Below are 19,679 nucleotides of genomic sequence, written 5' to 3'. Positions count from 1 at the left end.
AAAGCACATTAAGACTACTGCCTATCATCCTTGCACAAACGGTATGGTGGAACGATTGCATAGACAATTAAAAGCATCTTTGGCTATGAACGAAAACAAATCGGACTGGTCAGACAATTTGCCACTCATTCTCTTAGCAATTCACAACACTGTGAAGGAAGATTTGCAGAGTACACCTGCAGAATTAGTTTTCGGATCAACACTGATTTTACCAGGACAATTCTGCGAAAACAATACAGACATTTCCCCAACGACAACTTTTGTGACGGACTTAAAACACAAAATGTCACAATTAAAATTTACTCCAACCAAAAAGCCAGACACAAACATTTTCATTCCAAACGATATTTACACATGTAAATACGTTTTTATCAGGAACGACGCAGTAAAATAACCACTACGTCCAAATTATTCGGACCTTATTTAGTTCTCGACAGGAGTAAAAAGTATTTTACTATTTTAAAAAGAGAAAAAAAAAAGACACTATAGCAATAGACAGACTTAAACCTGCATTCATAGACGAACAATTACACATTTCTCCTACTCCAATACAAGAACATACACACTCAGAAACGGACAAAGAAATTACAAAAAACAACACACCACAAACAACAACAAAAACTGGTCGAAAAGTTCATTGGACAAAACATTTCAAACAATATATAACTTTAAAAAAAAAAAAAAATATGCATAAAAACAAAACAAAATACGTTTCTCTTGTATATATATTTTTTTTTTCTCCCCAGGAGGGGGAGTCTTGTTCGAACATGTTTTCCCTCACATATACACAGCCTCATACACACACTCACATTCATGCGCATGCGCATACACACACCCGAGCTGTGACGTCACTTCCTTTTAAGTGAAAACCAGACATGCGCACCCAGAACGCTAACTTCAGTATAAACTCAACAAAACCTGTTAACTTCCCTTTTTCGTCTGGACCAGCGTTTGAGTTGCTTAGTCAACGAACCGACCGCGTTTTCCAACGTCACTTCCCTGCTACTGTAATGTGGGGCAAGCGCAAGCACACTTTATACGCTTTCCCTCTCCATGAACTGGATTGACTTACTCTCTCTCTATCTCCCTTTCGTCTTGGCCCATCGACACAGACATGTGCGTGACCTTCTACTGAGATTAACCCTTTCTTTCTACAGCCGGCTTACCACTTCACGTTTCTCTATTGCATTCCCTTTCCTTTCATGCGCGTAGTTGTCAACGGCTGAATGAACACGTGTACACCGAAGACTTTCATTTCTCAACAGAAAATAAACAACATTTTTATTTTATTCCAGCATTCGAGTTCTTTTGTTTCCTTCAATTCCATTCGTTTCATTATTTTCTTGTAGCGAGTTAGGGTATTATTATATCCTGGTCCGCAACAGCTGCTACAAATTGCTCCCAAACTAGTGAAGAGGATAAAGCCTGCTTTTTTTTTTGTTTACCCCATTTCCCAACCTTATCACTTAATCGATCTCTCTTTATCCAGAATCATCTGGTAAAAAACTGATTTTTGTAGCCTTGCAAGTACAAATAACAAAGTAGACACTTCTGTACCGTTCGTTCTGATCTGTGCCAATTGGACACTAACTGGCAATGGAAGTATTTAGTTCTCTCTCCCACTGTGATAACTTAGATACCAGGGTCAGAAAGTGGAATTAAGAAATCAGCACATCAAAGAAGTACTCTTACCTGCAAAAAGTACCTGGGTAGCCTCGTCGGTATTCCCTGGTAAGGACGCCTCAGGCGATTAGCACTAAACTAATCCCTTCTATAAAATAAAAAGGCAAAGTCTGGGAGGGTGGACCTCCTAGAACTACACAGACCTATCATTTGCACCACAACCATCAGGGACCAGATCATTACAGGAATGCTCTAATCTCTGTTGATGTGGGTGTCTAAAGATAAAAATCGGCACTTCTACACTATTGGGACGAAATTTCGGAAATCATAATACTGAATTTCACATGAAAACAATAGTATCCACGTATTCCTCGTATTTTTAAAATGATTATATCCAAAATTACGAGAATCGATATGGTAAAAAATTATTTATTAAAGAAAATAAAAATAAAATTTGAGGAAAATGATCGTAAGACACAGGAGAGTTCATAAGGGCGGTAATTTTCTGTTTCGATTAAAACAAGATAGCAGCAATTTTTCACCTGCTACCATGATTAAAGTTGTTTTTTCAATAAGTCAGTCATATTCAGGTAAATTCGACTGCATAATTTGGAAACTACCATTGTAACTTATTAGAATTGACAAAAAAATCAGTTGAAGCCATTGTTTTTTTTTATCTGAAAACTACATTTATCTACTACAAAATCTCGTGTAAAATAAAGTGTAGGAGATCAGTATGTTTTCTTTCAACAAACAGGAAATAAAATCACACAAATTCTATCATTCTCTTATTCCGCTATTCCATTATTATTCTATTGTCATTCTGTTATTCTTTAAAACCAGCCTCGTTTTCAACTCTCGCGATTTTATTCTTTTTTTGCCGGCCGCGTGTTTCTCTCATATTAAAAATGCAGTGGAGTGACTGTAACTACGAACCCAGTCATGAACAATCGGTATGTAAATATTTTTTATTATTAATTTTTGTTGCTCCTATCATATACATAAACACTGATTTATTCTTTCTCTAAACCAAGTCGTCTCCTTATCGTCTTGACGATCTGTTCCCAACACTCGCAAATCTACCGGCTACTATTCATACAAAATGGACGTTTTTCTCCTTTCTTCCACAGAAATGTCTCAAATTATTTGATATTATAGCGCCACTTTTTTTTTTTTTAAAGATGTTTGAACGATCTTGCATCTTTATTTAACAGCGATAATAAGTTATACAACAAATCTTCAAACATAGATAAATTTTCATTATGAAAACTAAAACATTTCATATCCCTTATTAACTTGTCTCCTCACGAGGGCAATTTCGGTGCTTATCTAAAAAAAAAAATTGAGAAGCAAACAAAAATTGGGAATTTAGCAGAGAAACCAACAAGCGAAAAAAAAAGGGGGATAGATAAAAAAAAATTAAAAATATAACAAATGTTACAAAAAAGGCGAGATAACTTACTCCTTTATCTACTTGGATAAGTTTTGTGTGAGCTTTTAATTCGATTCGAAAAATAAGTAGTGTCGAATTAGTAAGTTAAACCGAAAACATCATGGTCGACAAGAACATGCCGACTTTAGATTGTCAATAATGGATCAGAATTCGAAAAAATAAACAAAATACTATATAAATTAACCCAATTAGTGTTTTTGTTTTTTTTTGTTTGTTTTTTTTTTGCATTGATACTGGGACGAAATTACGAAAATCGTAATACTGAATTTCACGTGAAAACAATGGTATATAGGTATTCCTCGTATTTTTAAGATTATTACATCCAAAAATTATGAAAATCGATAAGGTAGAAAATTATTGGCACTTGTACAATTTAATGAAAATATCAAAAAAAAAAAAAAAAAAAGTCTATATTGTTCGTATCCGTTTTGGACTGAAGATCTCCGAAAAAAATTCATTTAATTTGATCGAGTAGTTTTTTGCCACTGTGACATTTGCTGAACACGCCACGGGGAGATAACTCCATGTAAAGCGCCGATACTCCCTCCCCATTTTTATTAGTTTTTCTTCCTAAAAATTGAACCTTTTGCTCGGTATCATAACAAATTGTTTTTTCGCCGTAAAAAAAAAAGAAAACTACTTCATGAAATTGAGTGAAATTTTTTTTTTTTTTTTTTTAGAACTTCGTTCGATAACTGATACGTACAATATAACCTTTTTTCTATATTTTCATTTTTTTAATGTCTTGATTAAACTGTACTACGTAAGACACAGGAGAATTCAGAAGGGAGGTAATTTTCCGTTTTGATTTAAACAAGATGGCGGCATTTTTTCACCGGCTACCACGATTAAAGTTTTGGTTAATTATTCAGTATAATATTCAGGTAATTTCGACTGCATAATTTGGAAGCACCATTGTAATTTATTAGAATTGACAAAAACAATCAGTTGAAACCATTGTTTTTATCTCAAAACTCCATTTATCGATTACAAAATCTCGCCTCAGTTCTGTAGAAGCGCCTTCTTTTTACTCGCGTTCACCCCAAACAAGGCATATTGGACGTGAGTAGCTACTAATTGGGACTCTGTCTATGAAAGATTAACAAGATGTTGGTTTACGTTACATTTAAACTTCTGCATATCAGTACTAGTACAGTCAATGAAGCATTGAAGCGGGTAGGGAATTCCGGTGCTTATGCACTTATTGGACCACGCAATTTTTTAAATAGTATTTTCAAATTCAATTCAAGTTTTACGATATCTTTATCTTTATTAAATTGTTAGGTAAAAGTACAGAATAGTTACAAAACACCCCCTCTTCCCATGTGAGAATAGCTTTTTAAATAATAACGTGGCGCTTATGCCAACGGATCATCAAATCTAAGGGAGATAACCAGCATAAACATAGCAAAAATAAGCATATTTAGCAAGATATAATTTGGGACGCTGAAATAATCAGAACAATGAAAGAATGTTAAATGAAAAAAAAAAAAAAAAATTACACGATTACTGTAGCCGAGTTCCGGAAATTGCTGAAGCAGTTTACGAAAAGGAAACAAGTTAGCGAAGTTAATCAACGAACTTAAAAATATAACCAAAATCAACTTATTAACGTTCACAAAACAAAAGTAAACAACCTGTTACAATGAAACTATGTTAATTAATCAACAACAAAAATTAAATAAACTTGTTAATTAATCAAGAAGTTGTTGTCCAATTAGCCAAAGAAAAATGCTTCCCTTATTTAAGAGACCCCCACCCCACCCAAAATAAAACCTTGAACACTTGTGCAGAATGTTTGAACGTTATTTTTTCCTGCTTTAATTATAGACAGAAATGACTGATTACCTAAAGAAAAACAAATTTCTTATTTTTTAATTTTTTATTTTCGTTTAAAAAAAAATTACATTGACGGTTTGAATACTTCAAAATGTCCTTAAAAAAGGTTTTAATCATCCTGACGCTGACGCTGACTGATTACCTAAAATAAAGAAAAACAAATTTCTTTTTTGTGTGTAATCATTTTTTTCTTTTTTTTTCTTTTTTTTTTTCCGTTTAACATTCTTTCATTGTTCTACCGATCTCATTAAAATTTGATTTTACTCTGTAAAAAAAATATTACTTCATTAAATTAAGCGATTTTTTATGAGAACTTTATTTCATAACGGATAATAGTTCTTTTTCAATATCTTCGTTTTTGGTAAACTGCACAAACACATGTTTTTGTGATGAAAATACATTTCTTTAACCATAGGCGGCAATTTTAATTGTACTGAATTACTTCCCCTTATTATTTACCATATGGCCTATTATTAAACCTTTTAAACAATCAGTGTCGCTATAGTAGGATATGAGGTCCCTAAGTCCTCTACATTTTTTACTCCCTGATTTCTATTTATAGGGAAAGTGTAAAACTGAAGAGGCCGTTCGTTCGATCTAAAACAACAAACTTTTGCTTTGTTTAAACGCTTTTCGCATACGTTAGGACGGCGGCCATCTTTAAAATGATGGCCTTTTTTTTTTCTTTTTAAAATAAAATATGAAATTCTAGCAGATTAACCTCAGCTGGGTCTCAAATATGTAACTTGGTGCAAGTCCAGAGTTCAACTTAATTAAAAAAGAAAAAAAAAAAAACTTTGATCTACATATCTGTCATGCAAAAAATGTCATATTCCTGAAATTACGTAAATTGATCAAGTAATTATTATTATTATTATTAAAACCTCAAACTTTATGAGTAAGCAAAAACATTGTCTTGATCCGCCATATTTAATAAGGCTTACCCCTTTCATAAATAAGAGATCAAAATCAGCCTCGTAACGGTTACGCTTTGTCGCTTTACTATTAAAATCGTGAAAAAAGAAAACATTTTCTACTATTTGATCAATTTACGTGAATTTTGGAATATGACATATTTGTTATGTGACGAGTACGTACACGATAAAAGATTTTCGGCAATTCAGGAGATTTGGGCGACTCAGACCGATGTCAGGTTAAATCTTTGTACCGATCTAAGAAGGTTCCGCTTAGCAAGGAAATTAGCATGTGAAACTCGAACTTTTGTACAAACTTTTATTTTTTCTAAATATATTTTACAGAAACAAAAAGTAGGTGCAATGGAAGAATGGGTGACCAAAACGGAGTCAGTTGAAAATCACTATTGTAAAATTGTTCCGCTTCGGCGCTTCCCAGACCGGACTTCCTATTTTTAGTTTTATTTCACTAGCAGCCATATGAGTATTTTTTTTTTATTATTATTATTTTTTTTTTGTTACTTCAAAAGTATTATTGCTTAAAAATATTTCAATAAATAAACGCACGCAATAAAAGAAATAAATTATCGGATAACACGCTTTGCTCAAATAAAGTATTTTAGAATTTTATGGTATCGAATTAAAATTTAATGTAAAATGATCCTCTATTTCAGAGTCCTTTTTTTTTCTTTTTTTTTTTACATAGGCATCCCCACTTATCAAGGCCAAGAGGCCACTTGAGGATAAGGGTTAAAGAGTGTACAGTAGAAATTGGACAATATAGTAATCGTTAGGAATGGAAATTCAGTAAATTTGTTAACAAGTGGAACGGCTCATCAAGAACTTGTTTACGTTAGACTTGATGACAACCATATTGTAGTCAGCTGGAAAGCAGGAAAACAGAAGACAATTCCACAGGTGTGCAGTTCTAAGAAAGAAGCTTTGTTCACGGAATCTACGTTTAGGTTTAGGCACAGATAACGAGTGGGGGGAATTATTGATAGTGTTTTCAGCTAGGCGAGTGTTTCTTGTGAAAGTCTGGCGAGGGGGGGACCCATAGACTGAAGCTCAGTCGAACACTTTCCATGAAAATAACGATACAGCAGAGACAAACTCGCAACATCTCTTCTGTGAGATAGAGGTTGCAGGGAAGAGAAAAGGATATCTCCTATGAGGCTACAAAGTCTATTTTGAACTCTATCAAGGCAGGACAAGTCCTTTCTAGCAGCTCCTGCCCAGATGTGGCAACAGTATTCCATCCTTGGACATACCTGGCTCATATAGATAGAGAATTGCATCAGCAGTGAGATATCTACTGGATCGACAGAAGGATCCCACCATTTTTCCAGCGGCCTTGGCAACAGATTTAATGTACCTGTTCCATTTAAGATCAGGAGTAAAGGTCAAGAAAAGCAATATCTGATTTTTTTCCAAACAATTATACATTTGTGTGTATTATTATTCATCGGACTACTGTTCTCATCTTGAGTGTGATTTTCACGTTTCGGTCGATATAATCTCCGACCTTCTTCAGGTGTATCTTGTTAAACTCGGGAATTTGGACGGAATTTCGAGCGGAACTCATTATTAACTTCATGGGGGTAGCATGCTCTTGTTCCATCAGCCATGACTGGATAGAGGTCCTAAATAATTCGCAAATGTATACTTTGGTTGCCCACACTAAGGATTGAACCTTCAACCTTCAGGAGAATATCACTTTTACAATTGATTTTTCCTAGTACTCTAACCACTGCGCCACTGGTCCTTGCTGAAGGTTGAAGGTTCAATCCTCAGTGTGGGCGACCAAAATATACATTTGCGAATTACTAAGGACCTCTATCCAGTCATGGCTGACGGAACAAGAGCATGCTACCCCCATGAAGTTAATAAAGGGTTCCGCTCGAAATTCCGTCCAAATTCCTGAGTTCAACAGAAACATTCCCGAGTTCGACAAGGTCGGAGATTATATCGAACGAAACGTTGTGAAAATCACACTCAAGATGAGAACAGTAGTCCGATGAATAATAATACATATAACCAACCCTTATCTCAAAAATTCAGAAACATAATTATTACATTCCCTGACTCGTTAATAAAATGACGATCACATTTATATACTTCAAAAAGATTTCTAAGTTCGATTAGAAAGTACTTAATTTTTAAATGGATCACCTAAAGAAGGTCTGAGATTACATTGCAAATATAACAACTAATGTTATATTTCCACAAGAAACTGGAACAACGGATACAAGTGCTACGTTATAATCTAAGTAATCCCTATATATATAAAATGAACTCATTTTTCCCCTCTGATTTTGACCTTAATAGGATTAAAAATCAAGACATTTCATGCAAATGTAATATGCACAAACGGCAGCACAATATCTGAGGTGTGTTATAGGCCTATTACCTCTCCACTTCCTCGATAATCGTAGATTCCTATATTTTTTCTGCTGAGAGTTCACTGCCAAAATCGGTAAAAATCAATGGAGGTAGTAAAATCTTTTCCCTCTAATATAGGCACCGCCAAAAATGGCCAAAAAATCAAGTTGTTGTTGTTTTTTAAAACGAAATTACATTTATTAAAATCCATTATTTCTGAGTAACTTTTTTTTTCCAGAAAGATAAAACCCTGAATTTTATCATATAAAAAGCAGAATAATGTAAAACTTTTTCTATTTTTAATTAAATTTTAAATGTTAAATTTTCCCCAAAAGTTAAAAATTGGCGTTTTTTGTTTTGCACAAAAAACGTATATAAAGGGTTTAAAAAAAAAAAAAAGAAAAAAAAAAGGGTTTTGAAAGAATTAATTTGTTTATTTCTTGTCTAACTAAGATTTAGGATGATTTTCTATGAGAATATGCAAAAATATTATAATATAAGTACCTGGATTTCAAATAATTCCACTTATTCATATAGGCAACCAGTTACTTCGAGTCGATTTGATTACTGTTTACATTTGTGCTTGATAAAAAGCAAACTACGAAAGACCAAAAAGCCAAAAAAAAAAACTTATCTTTCAGTGATGAAAATTTCAATGTATTATTAACGCTGAGGCTGGCCAGTACCAGATGGGTGACCATTTGTATGAGTTTGGTTTTTAATGTGTATGTGTGTGGGAGCCAAGCTCTCCAAAATAGGGAGGGGGGCAATTTAAAGCAGAATAAAAAAAATTATTTCAGCGCGTTTGGTCCACCGTAGTCGAAAGGCGGCAAATGTTTCCAAACTTGATCGAAAAAATGATATTTTTAACACAAAAGGCACAATATTTATCAAATTTTTTTTTTTTTTGTATCGATTCTTCAAAGCATGCCCTGTTTAATAATGGTCATGCATTATTCGGCTTGCTAAAAAGAAATTGTTAATTTATTTATCAAAGATTTTAAAATGGCTTTTTTCGTATAAATATTAAAAAAAAAATTTTTTTGTTTTGCTTAACTTAAATTAATTATTTTACTTAACATATTCACCGAATTTCACATTTCAAAACTCAAAAGCGGGATAATAAAACAATCGAAGTTTTGATATTCAGACATCAAAATAAGGTATGCAAAAAAGTTTTTTTTTTTTTTTTTTTTAATCTATAATCCCGTCCCTTACAACAACATAATGTTTTGTTTAGTTTCAGATGATTATTTTAAGCATATTTGGAACCCCCTCAAAACAAGGGGGGGATTTTGTAAGCAAATAAAAATATACATATAAATATTGTTTATGAAAAATAAGTGCACTGTTATAAAGTTCATTCTTCTCTTAATAATCGCTGAAAATTTCGTATTGATTAGATAATTACCTGATTTTTGGTAGATTTTTAAAAAGACGGTCCGTCAAAAAGTACTTACCTGCCCCTCCCCCACCCCCAGTTTTGGCGGTGCCTACTCTAATAAATTCCTCCTTCCCCGCCACTAGTTTACACTGTTGCGGGATCATTCACGAGGGAAAGTTACGAAAGAACACCGGTTTCGGTTTTCTTTAATTCGTAGTTGCTTAAAAGACCTGGAATGGACTTAACCAACTCGAAAGATTATTTATGCCATTTTTTTTTTTTTTTTTTTTTTTTTCGCTGTTTTTTTTGTTTTAGTTTTTCCGAACATGTTCATCATTTTTTTACTTGATTTTTCCTTTTTGTTTTTCCAATGTTTTTATTAAATAATTTTTACGTTTGTTTGCTGTTTTTGTTTTGGTTTCGCCGATTTTGTAGAGAAGTTTACGATCGTTTTTTTATTTATTTTTTTATTTAAGCAGGATTATTACTACGCTTATTCTTTACTTTACCCCCCTCCCTACACACACACACACCTCCAAACAACCGGGCAACCCCAGGTACCCCCACTAGCACTTTTATATAGGTTGAAGATTCAATGCTGAGTACATAGGACATCTTGGCCATCATGGTTGAAGAATGAGAGCCAGCTGCCCCCGTGGATTAAATACTTCCAATTGTAATTTTGTACAGATTTTTGAGTTCAGGATGCACTTGAAAAAAAGGTTGGAGGTTACATTGTCCAAAATATGAAAATAGCAACCAAGATGAGAACAGTAATCTGAATAATTCAAATAATCCATCCTCTTCTCAAAAGTTTCAAAACAAAATTTATTGTAAACTCAAAAATGCTTATCAAAGATAAAAAAAAAAAAAAAAAAAAGAAGGTATTCCCACATAAATGGAGTATGTGTAATATATTTCCAGAATCTGGAGCATTTCTTAAGTTATTTTTTCCTAAAAAAAAAAACCATCTCAAATTAGAAAAGTTGAAAAAAAAACCCAAAAAACATCAATTGGTATATAAAAGAAATTCACTTATTATGGGGGGAAAAAAGATATCTTTCCAAATTCCTTGGTAGTGGTGAGGTGAGTTACTATTTGTTCTCTGCTGTTCCCTTAAAGACTTGTAATGGTTTCATCCAGCAGTTGTTTTTTTTTTTTCTTTACTTTCTAATTTTTGTATGTCGGAACTGATATATTTATTTATATACAAATAAATATATATTGGTCTTTATGATTTATTGTTGGCATTTTTTTTAACAATATTTACAACTTTGAAATGCTGTTATTTTTTTATTTTAATCACCTTTTCAAGAATTTACTTTATTATTTTTCCTTTTTCAGGATAATCCGTATGCGTATCCAAGCGGATATAATGATTATGATTCCCACACTGGTAAGTTAAAAGATTGCTGGATTTTATCCTATCTACAAAATACCTTCAATAAATTTCACAATTTTTTTATATGAGCACTTTCATTGATAGTACACATGAAACTCTAGTTCCATTCAAAGTAATCTCCTCCGACTGCAATGCACTTGTTGTACCATTCCAACAACTGGAAATCCCAATGGACGTCCTCTTGTGTCAGCATGTTAATGATTTTCATCACAGTCAATTTCATCTCCACAATCGTCTCCTAATGGCAGCCTCTAAGGGAATAACCAAAAGTCACAGGGAGCAAGGTCTGGATAATAGGGAGGGTGAGGACATATCTTGATGCTCATCTTGGTTAAATAGTTTGTGACATCGATGGAGTTGTGGATTGCACCCTTAGGACAAACTGCGTAAAACTTCCACATCTTTAGTTCCTCATGAATAATTGTGGGTACAGTTCCCACACTAACCTCAAACTATGCACTTGTTTCTATAGACACACGACGGTCCTTATCCATGAATTACTTCATTTGGCCAATCAAAACCGACGTTCTGACTTCCTTACTCCTCCCACACCTCTCATCATTCCTCACAAACTCCCTGCCTTCCTTGAATCTCTTATGCCACTAAAACTAATGCTTGATTCATGCAAGATGGTTCAAAAGCAGTCTGAAGTATTCCATACATTTCTCTGGCATTTTTTCCAAGTTTAAAACAAGAATTTTATTGCATATCATTCTTCTAAAGCGCTCTTACGTCCAGATTGCATTTTTGAAATTCACCAGCTGTGATAATCAGGCTTTAGGGTGTATTCCAATCCCTGCTGTAGCTGTTCATTTGAACCTGAAAGCATAAAAATTGGTCAGTCATTTCAGATGTATAGCAATAGCATACTGGATGTTCAAGAGTCTCCGGCAGTTTAAAATTCCTGTATGAAAAAAGTCTGGAAACTTATTTAAGGCACCTTTATTTATTTATACATGCACACACAAACTCGTTATATTTTTTTAAAATGTTTAGTGAAGATACTTATTTCTGCTTGGTATGTACATCTTCACTTGAAAGGTGATTTTTTACTTGTGACCAGTACTCTATAAATACCAGATATTAGTATTACTTCAGGCCTCTATGGACAAGTTTTTCTTTAGTTGACCTTTGACAACTAAATATTTTCGTTTACTAGCCAAATAGAAAAGTTACTAGCCAAGCCTACATGATTTTTGGAATATGACATCTTCGTTCTGTTACGAGTATGTATATTTTTAAATAATTCTAATAAACAAATTTTATGTTGATACTTGAAGGTTTAAACATTTTGATTTCTTCAGATGTTTTTATTTTTAAACAGCTTTCATTAAAAAAAAAAAGAGTACTGTTCTATTAAACTTTTATTGTTTAAATAATTTAACTTTGTTCATTTCATAAAAAAAGTTGAAAAAGTATTTTTCACTCAGTAATGAACCTTGGAAGATTGTCAGTAAAAGAAACACATACTTAAATCATTCGTTGACATCTATGCTGATGACACGACCATCTACAGCAACACATCAAAGGCTGTAAATGACAAAGCTCTCTCTGATCTCGAACGAGTTGTTCAGTGGGGGAAGACGTGACTGGTTACCTTTAATGCATCTAAAACCAAACTCCTATCTTTACATCATCAACGCTCTGATCCCCATCTGGCATCAATTGAAATGGATGGCTCTCGTCTAGGAGAAGCCCCATGTTTTGACAAGCTTCTGGGCTTGACCTTCACTCCTGATCTGAAATGGAACACGTACATCAAGTCTGTTGCCAAGGTCGCTGGAAAGATGGTGGGATCCTTCTACCGCTCCAGAAGATATCTCACTACTGATGTAATTCTCTATCTATATAAAAGCCAAGTACGTCCAAGGATGGAATACTGCTGCCATATCTGGGCAGGAGCTGCTAAAAACAGCCTATCCTGCCTTGACAGAGTACAGAATAGACTTCGTGGCTTAGTGGGGGATGCCCTTTTCTCTTCCCTGCAACCTCTCTCCCACAGAAGAGACGTTGCCAGCCTATCTTTGTTTTATCGTTATTTCCATGGCAGGTGCTCGTCTGAGCTCCAATCTCTGGTCCCCCCCTTGCCAATCTTTTACAAAAAACACTCATCTAGCTGAATCCACTGTTAAAAACTTTCCCCACTCTTTATCTATGCCTAAATCAAAATGTAGATTCCATGAACAAAGCTTCTTTCTTAGAACTGCACGCCTGTGGAACTCTGTTCCGTCTGCCTGCTTCCCTCCTGACTACAACTTGGATGTCTTCAAGTCCAACGTAAACAAATTCCTGATGAACCGCCCCCTTAAGTAGACACTTTAAATATCCACACTAACGTACTGTACTTACAATAACCCTTATCCCTTAGTGGCTTCCGGGCCTTGATAAGTGGTGACCACCTTGTTAAAAAAAAAAATACAATCGCTAAAAGATAATCGTTTCATTATTTCTAGTCGACACTTTGAAAAATCACTCGCAAATGCGACTGTTTCACTTTCAATGTAGAGCTCTGTTCTTAATAGTATCTTGTTTCCTTGATAAGATGTACCTGCAAATTAAGCTCTAACCCGCCTTTCCAAAGAACATAAGCCGTAGTTGAGAGTAACAAGAAGAGAAAAGAAATGTTCATTCAAGCTGTTTTAATGCAGTGTATACTGTTTTCAAACTGTCTTGTTTTAGATACATAAAAATAACATCCCAAAGACTCTCTCTCCTTTTTCTCGCTTTCATAATTCTACAATCAACCTTCCCTAATCTCAGCTAATCATATCAGGTGACACACATCTTCATCAATAATCAAGACGCAAGTGTAATACACTATAAGTTACGGCCATGCACACAAATTTCAAATTACAGCTTTTATACTTGAGAAAAATAATTTTATACCACGTCACGTGGAATCTTCAAACTGTCTAGAGTAGAACGCGCTGACTGTTTCAACATTTATGTGATTGTCTGATTGATAAGTAAAAAGTTGATAGGAAATCATTTCTTTGATCAGCCCCCTCCATCCCCCATAAATGAAAGAGTTATTCAATCGAGAACATAAAAAGGAATTGTGGCGTTATCACTGAATTTTGATTCCCATTTGTTCAAAAATGGCAAAAATGATAAACCCAGTCAACTTGTGGATAAAAAAAATGCAAAGAAACAAATGTAATCAGCAATCACTATTTTTGGAGTTGGAATACGCCATCTGTGAATTTTTCTTCTTTTTTTTTTTTTTACACTTTGGTTGTTTACATTTTTTTCTAGAAAAAAGGTTAGAAATTTGTATTAGTCGGATTTCTGTTCTTATCTTGGATATTATCCAACCGATATAATCTCTAACCTTTGTTAAACGCATCTTAACAAAATCTGGGAATCTTTTTTTTCTGGAACTTAAGCAGAGTTAGAAGATTTCTTTCTCTACCCTCCCCTACCCCTATTTGTAATTAAAATGTTTTTGTTTTTCCAGTTGTCTAGGCAAGGGTACACATCTCTTTTCAATAAATTGTAGTGATATACATTATAGAGTCAATAACATGCTACAACAATAACAAATGAAAATTGGTTAGTCAGAATCAAAATTTGATATGTCATCTCCAATGCTATTTGAATCCAACCATTAAAATGGAGATAGCTGTTGTGTCTGTTTTAGTATTAATTTTAATTTTTGTTTCATTTTAGGAGATCCCCGCCAGGATCAAGACTATAGTGATAGTCGCCAATACTCTCAGCCTGGATATATCATCCCAGAGTACATCAAAAACTTCTTAACCTATTTCCAAAAGTGCATTAATGAGCAGAATGTTTATGAAATCCAGAATGCATACGAAAACGGGTAAATTCATAATTTTATTTGTACTCCTCCAAAAATATAAAAGCTTTTATTGATTCCAATCCATTATTCATTGTACCAATTCAATGAAATCTGCATTTTGTTTTTTCATAATGATTCTCATGACCCTGTATAACATATCCTGCAGTGTTCATCAATCTGCGCTGTGAACTGTTAGATGGCATTGCATTGTTGACACAAAACAGCTGTTCATCTCTGTCTTGTTGACATGTAGTTTACTCATTTGATGACAACACTCCGCAATGGTGACAACATTAAATGCAGATATAATTTTTCTTTTCTTCTTTTTGTGACTGAAATAATAGTAGTAATTAAAAAGAATAGTAAACAACTCCATTATTTGCTCTGGGGTTTTGATTTATGTCTTGCAGTAATTTACAGTCAGTATATCAAGAGGGGCTATATTTTCCAGCTCCAGTAGGGTGGAGAAAGAATCGAAAACAGCTCTAATCATTTTCTTAATTACTCTCTAACTATTCAGATAGATATTTCTTTCATGACATATCCTGACACGTAATTTATTATACCTGTAAAGCTGATTTTTTTTTTTTTTTTTTTTTTTTTCTAACTCTGATATTGATGCTAAAAGCCTATTTTGTCTATTTAAAAATTATTAAAACAAACTTAATACTTAATTCTTTTTATGCATAGTTACATTGTGCATAATTGCATAGAATTTAGGATAAAAACGTTCTAGCACGTCGACATGTTTTATTATATATATATATATATATATATATATCTATACTCCTATAGATTCGTTTTTGTTTTGTGTGTATTGATATTCATATTAAAACCCTCTTTTCTATTTATTTAAAAAGAAAATACAATTTTCTTATATATGGGTTGTGGAAATGCATTCACTAGCAAAAGATCTAGCTAATTTGCATATTCTTTTAAACATTCATTTTAATTAATTCCCTATTAGTTTTTTCGGTTTTATTATGGGATGATCATCTAGAGTTAACTATTACATGTAATTATATTCATGCAGATATTCTACATGATTTATACTTGCATAATATTTGCGTAAAATATTTACAGTAAACAAAAAATTGTTTCCATATATATTTATGTATACGTATATATTTTTGTTTAATCTATTAGTCTATATATCTATAAAAGTGAAGTGTCTGTACATTTCCCTACGCAATAACTCTGTCAATTTTTAGTCTACAGACTCGAAAATTGATATACAGGGTACTGAGATTTGGGAAAATCTATGTGATCGGTTTGCGGACAGAAATTTGGCTGTTAAGGGGTCAAAGTTCAACAATTTGACATTTGAGAACTCTTCCAAACTCCTCCGACAATTTTGGGTCTAAACACTTGAAATTTTAGATATAGGTTCCTTGGACATGGATCTAACTTAATAACTTAATTTGAGCCCAAAACAATAAATGTTAAGGGGTCATAATAAGGGTCAAAGTTAAAAAAATTGACCGTTTTTTTTTTTTTGCTCAGCATACACCTCCAAACCCCCGGGCACCCATGCTAATGTAATATATATATATATATATATATATATATATATAAGTGACCGTGTGTGTGCAAGACGTCTCTATCAAACTTCTAAATATTTGGTCTACAGACTTGAAACCTGATATACAAGAGATTTGGACTTGTGGAACATGTTCGATTTTGTTTTTTATCCTGTAAAAATAGCTGCTAATGGGTCAAATAAATTGACTAGCTTCTGAGCATGTGTACATATACATTTTTAGCTTAAAGTCGTTTAATTTTAGCCTTTTTTATCTATCTGATGATAGCTCGTGCAGTAACGATGAAGTTTGAAGCATTTAATAGCGAGTATGGCTAGAGTGCTGAATATTTTGATTTCTATTTCGATTCCAGCTGATGGCACCAAAGCCCTTTCTTTTTTAAAATTTTTTTTTTTTTTTTAAACTTTTGAAATCATTACTATATATATATATATATATATATATATATATATATATATATATATATATATAGGGTGTAATATAATCAAGAGAGCATTTAATATGAAATCTGCATAAATTAAAATATCATATTTAAGCACATTTTACATTTAGCAAAGCCAAGGCATCCTGCTAGTCATAATGCTAAAATTTTAAAATTATAAATGGGACTTTTCACTTTCTTTGCTTGATTTTCGCCAGAACTCTAACCGTGTATCTCTGATACTATCCTGTGTTTCCATTTCCTCCTAATATTGACTCTTGATTTCTTTTGTTTCTTCTCTTTATGGATGAAATAATAGAAACAACTAAAAAAAATAGCAAATAGCTCCATTATTTACTCTGGGATTTTGATTTACTTCTTTCGGTAATTTGCAGTAATTCCATCAAGATAGAATGTATCGTCACCCAGAGTCTGCAGAGGCTTGAAAAGGCATTGAATTTTGAGCTTTGTCTTGAAAAGGCACTGAATTTTGGGCTTTGTCTTGAAAAGGCACTGAATTTTGGGCTTTGTCTTGAAAAGGCACTGAATTTTGGGCTTTGTCTTGAAAAGGCACTGAATTTTGGGCTTTGTCTTGAAAAGGCACTGAATTTTGGGCTTTGTCTTGAAAAGGCCTTATTTCTATTATTATCTTGAAAATGCCTAGAAAATATGGAAAATGTCTTCAAAACGGTTTAAAAATCATATTAAGTCCAGTATTGTATTATTATTACCTGTATTGTTGATATGAGTTATGTTCCTTTATCACAAGACTACCTGATGTTATCCATATACTTTATGGATGTAGCCAAAGTGAAATTCAAAAGTAAAACTAACACAATGCAGACCAATCCGCAATGCAGACCACAACAATATGTAATTGTGCTTGGTTGGCCTAATGTAAATGGGTCAGTGAATGTAAATATGAACTGAAATAATTCAAAATCACTGAATGACAATGTAAATAGTTGTGTAGTGTTGAGCTTAAGTTGTAAATAGTTGACCAGTTTTGTTGCATATTATTGTAGAGAACTTTGTGTAAATAACTGACTTTTAAAACTTCATGAAATAGATAAATGAAAGTGATTTCTGTCAGTTACTGTCTTTTTTCTTTTATTGTTTATGTATCAAATTTGTTTTGAAAACTTGAATTTTGTCTGTAGAAGGCCTGGAAAAGTCCTTGAAAATGCATATTAAAAATATGTATGACCCCTGTCCCCTTCCATCCCCAATCACATGGAGAACGCGTACCTGCATCTGATCACCTTGACATCCAATTCGATGCCACATATATCTTCCCATTACTACCAAATGTTAACTTCAAAATGGCATTTTCTATTCTCATGTGGAAAATACTTAACATTATTTTTTTGTACAGTCATATTTCAGTGTTGCTACTTCCATATATGTACACCCAACAAAAAATAGTTAGAAATAGATTTCTTTATGATGATTCTCAAGACTGTGTAGCATAGCGTGTAATATTCATCAATCCCCATTGTGAACAACTGGCTGGTGTGACATTGTTAACACAAAACAACTGTTTCTCTCACTCTCTCTTATTGACACATCATAGTTTACTCATTTGTTCATCAAGTATACTGCATTGGTGACTAGCAGATGCAAATAGCTTGATCTTTTCTTTCATTCTGTTTATGGGTGAAACAATTAAAAAGAACAGCAATTAACTCCATTATTTGCTCTGGGATTTTCATTTACTTCTTAGTAATTTGCAACAATTCCATGAATATGCACTGTATCTTCCCCTTTCAACCCAATAAGATGGAGGAGAACTTAAAACCTGCATCTGACCACTTTAATATCTAATTCCATGTGTAGGATCTTTCTGGCTTTCCTGCCACATACTTTATCCCATTAACAAATTTTAACTCCAAAATGGTATTTTCTATTCCCTCTGCTTAATTTGAACCTCATGTGGAAAATACTTAACATTATTTGTGCACACTCATATCTAAGCGTTGTTACTTTCATATATATATATGCTGAACGAAACATTGGCCAGATAACATTAACCACAAGAATGAAATGATTGTTCTGAACTGTTGGTCAGATTAAGTAAAAACTTTAGAAATTGTCTTTTGAGAAGATAAGTAGTAATACACATGAAACAATTCAAATTGCTGAAAATATCTTAATACATAGAAAGAATCTTTGTAAATTTTTAAAATCTAGCCAAATATTTAATAAAGTTATGACTATTTTTGTGCCTCGCACATTTAGATATTTTTCCCTTTTTAAGACTGTATGCGTTTTGTCACATTTTTTTACACTACTTTTTCGGTAAAAATGTTGTTTGTTAAAACATAAGATTAAGCAATGAAATTTATCATATAAGTGTATTTTTGTGCAAGAAATCCGCATATGACACTGAAAATCTCCAGGAAGTAATGGTTTCCAAGTAATCGGCAGTAAATGTGCATAAATATGCTGCAATACCATAAAAATTCCATGTATCCATTAAAAAAAGAAGTTAGTTACATTGTAATGCAGTTTATGTACAAGAAATTGAAACGTATTACTTAGGACTGTTTAAAAATGAATATATGCAAGATTTCTTTGGTATTATTACACCTGCTAAATTGCCCTTGCCTGCCTCTCCAAAGTATGTAATCCCCCTCGTTTTTTAAGGCAATTTACATCTAAACACTTAAAAACTTGGCAGAAATTAAAAAATAAAAACATCAATTTAATATAAAAAATTTGATATAAATAAATCTTAGATTTTATGGGCATTCTAACCTTTTAGGGCAGTCTTTTAGAAAATTATGTATATTTTTAAGAGGGTTTTTTGTAGGAGGAGGAGGCTTGCCACTCGGACTTTGAGTTAGTGGTAGGGCTAGGGGCAATTAAGTGTGAACACCCATGGCCTACTATATTATTATAGTAGGCCATGGAACACC

The 19,679-nt window shown here is 33.2% G+C and overlaps 1 protein-coding gene across 1 annotated transcript in view; it reads left to right on the top strand.

Annotated features, from left to right (window-relative positions):
- Positions 1-2,440: 2,440 nt before the first annotated feature.
- The window catches only part of LOC145293003 (eukaryotic translation initiation factor 3 subunit L-like), a 37,861-nt gene continuing 20,622 nt past the window's right edge, over positions 2,441-19,679 (top strand). Inside the window, exons 1-3 of the mRNA XM_080139258.1 lie at positions 2,441-2,576; positions 10,940-10,991; positions 14,667-14,820. Of these exons, the coding sequence (XP_079995384.1) occupies positions 2,532-2,576; positions 10,940-10,991; positions 14,667-14,820 (251 nt within the window). The 5' untranslated portion in view covers positions 2,441-2,531. The remainder of the gene's footprint in view (positions 2,577-10,939; positions 10,992-14,666; positions 14,821-19,679) is intronic.

The sequence above is a fragment of the Euprymna scolopes genome, chromosome 14 (genome assembly GCF_053919585.1).
Source record: "Euprymna scolopes isolate OS-2025 chromosome 14, ASM5391958v1, whole genome shotgun sequence".
NCBI classification, from domain to species: domain Eukaryota; kingdom Metazoa; phylum Mollusca; class Cephalopoda; order Sepiida; family Sepiolidae; genus Euprymna; species Euprymna scolopes.
This window is presented reverse-complemented; position numbering and strand designations above follow the sequence as displayed.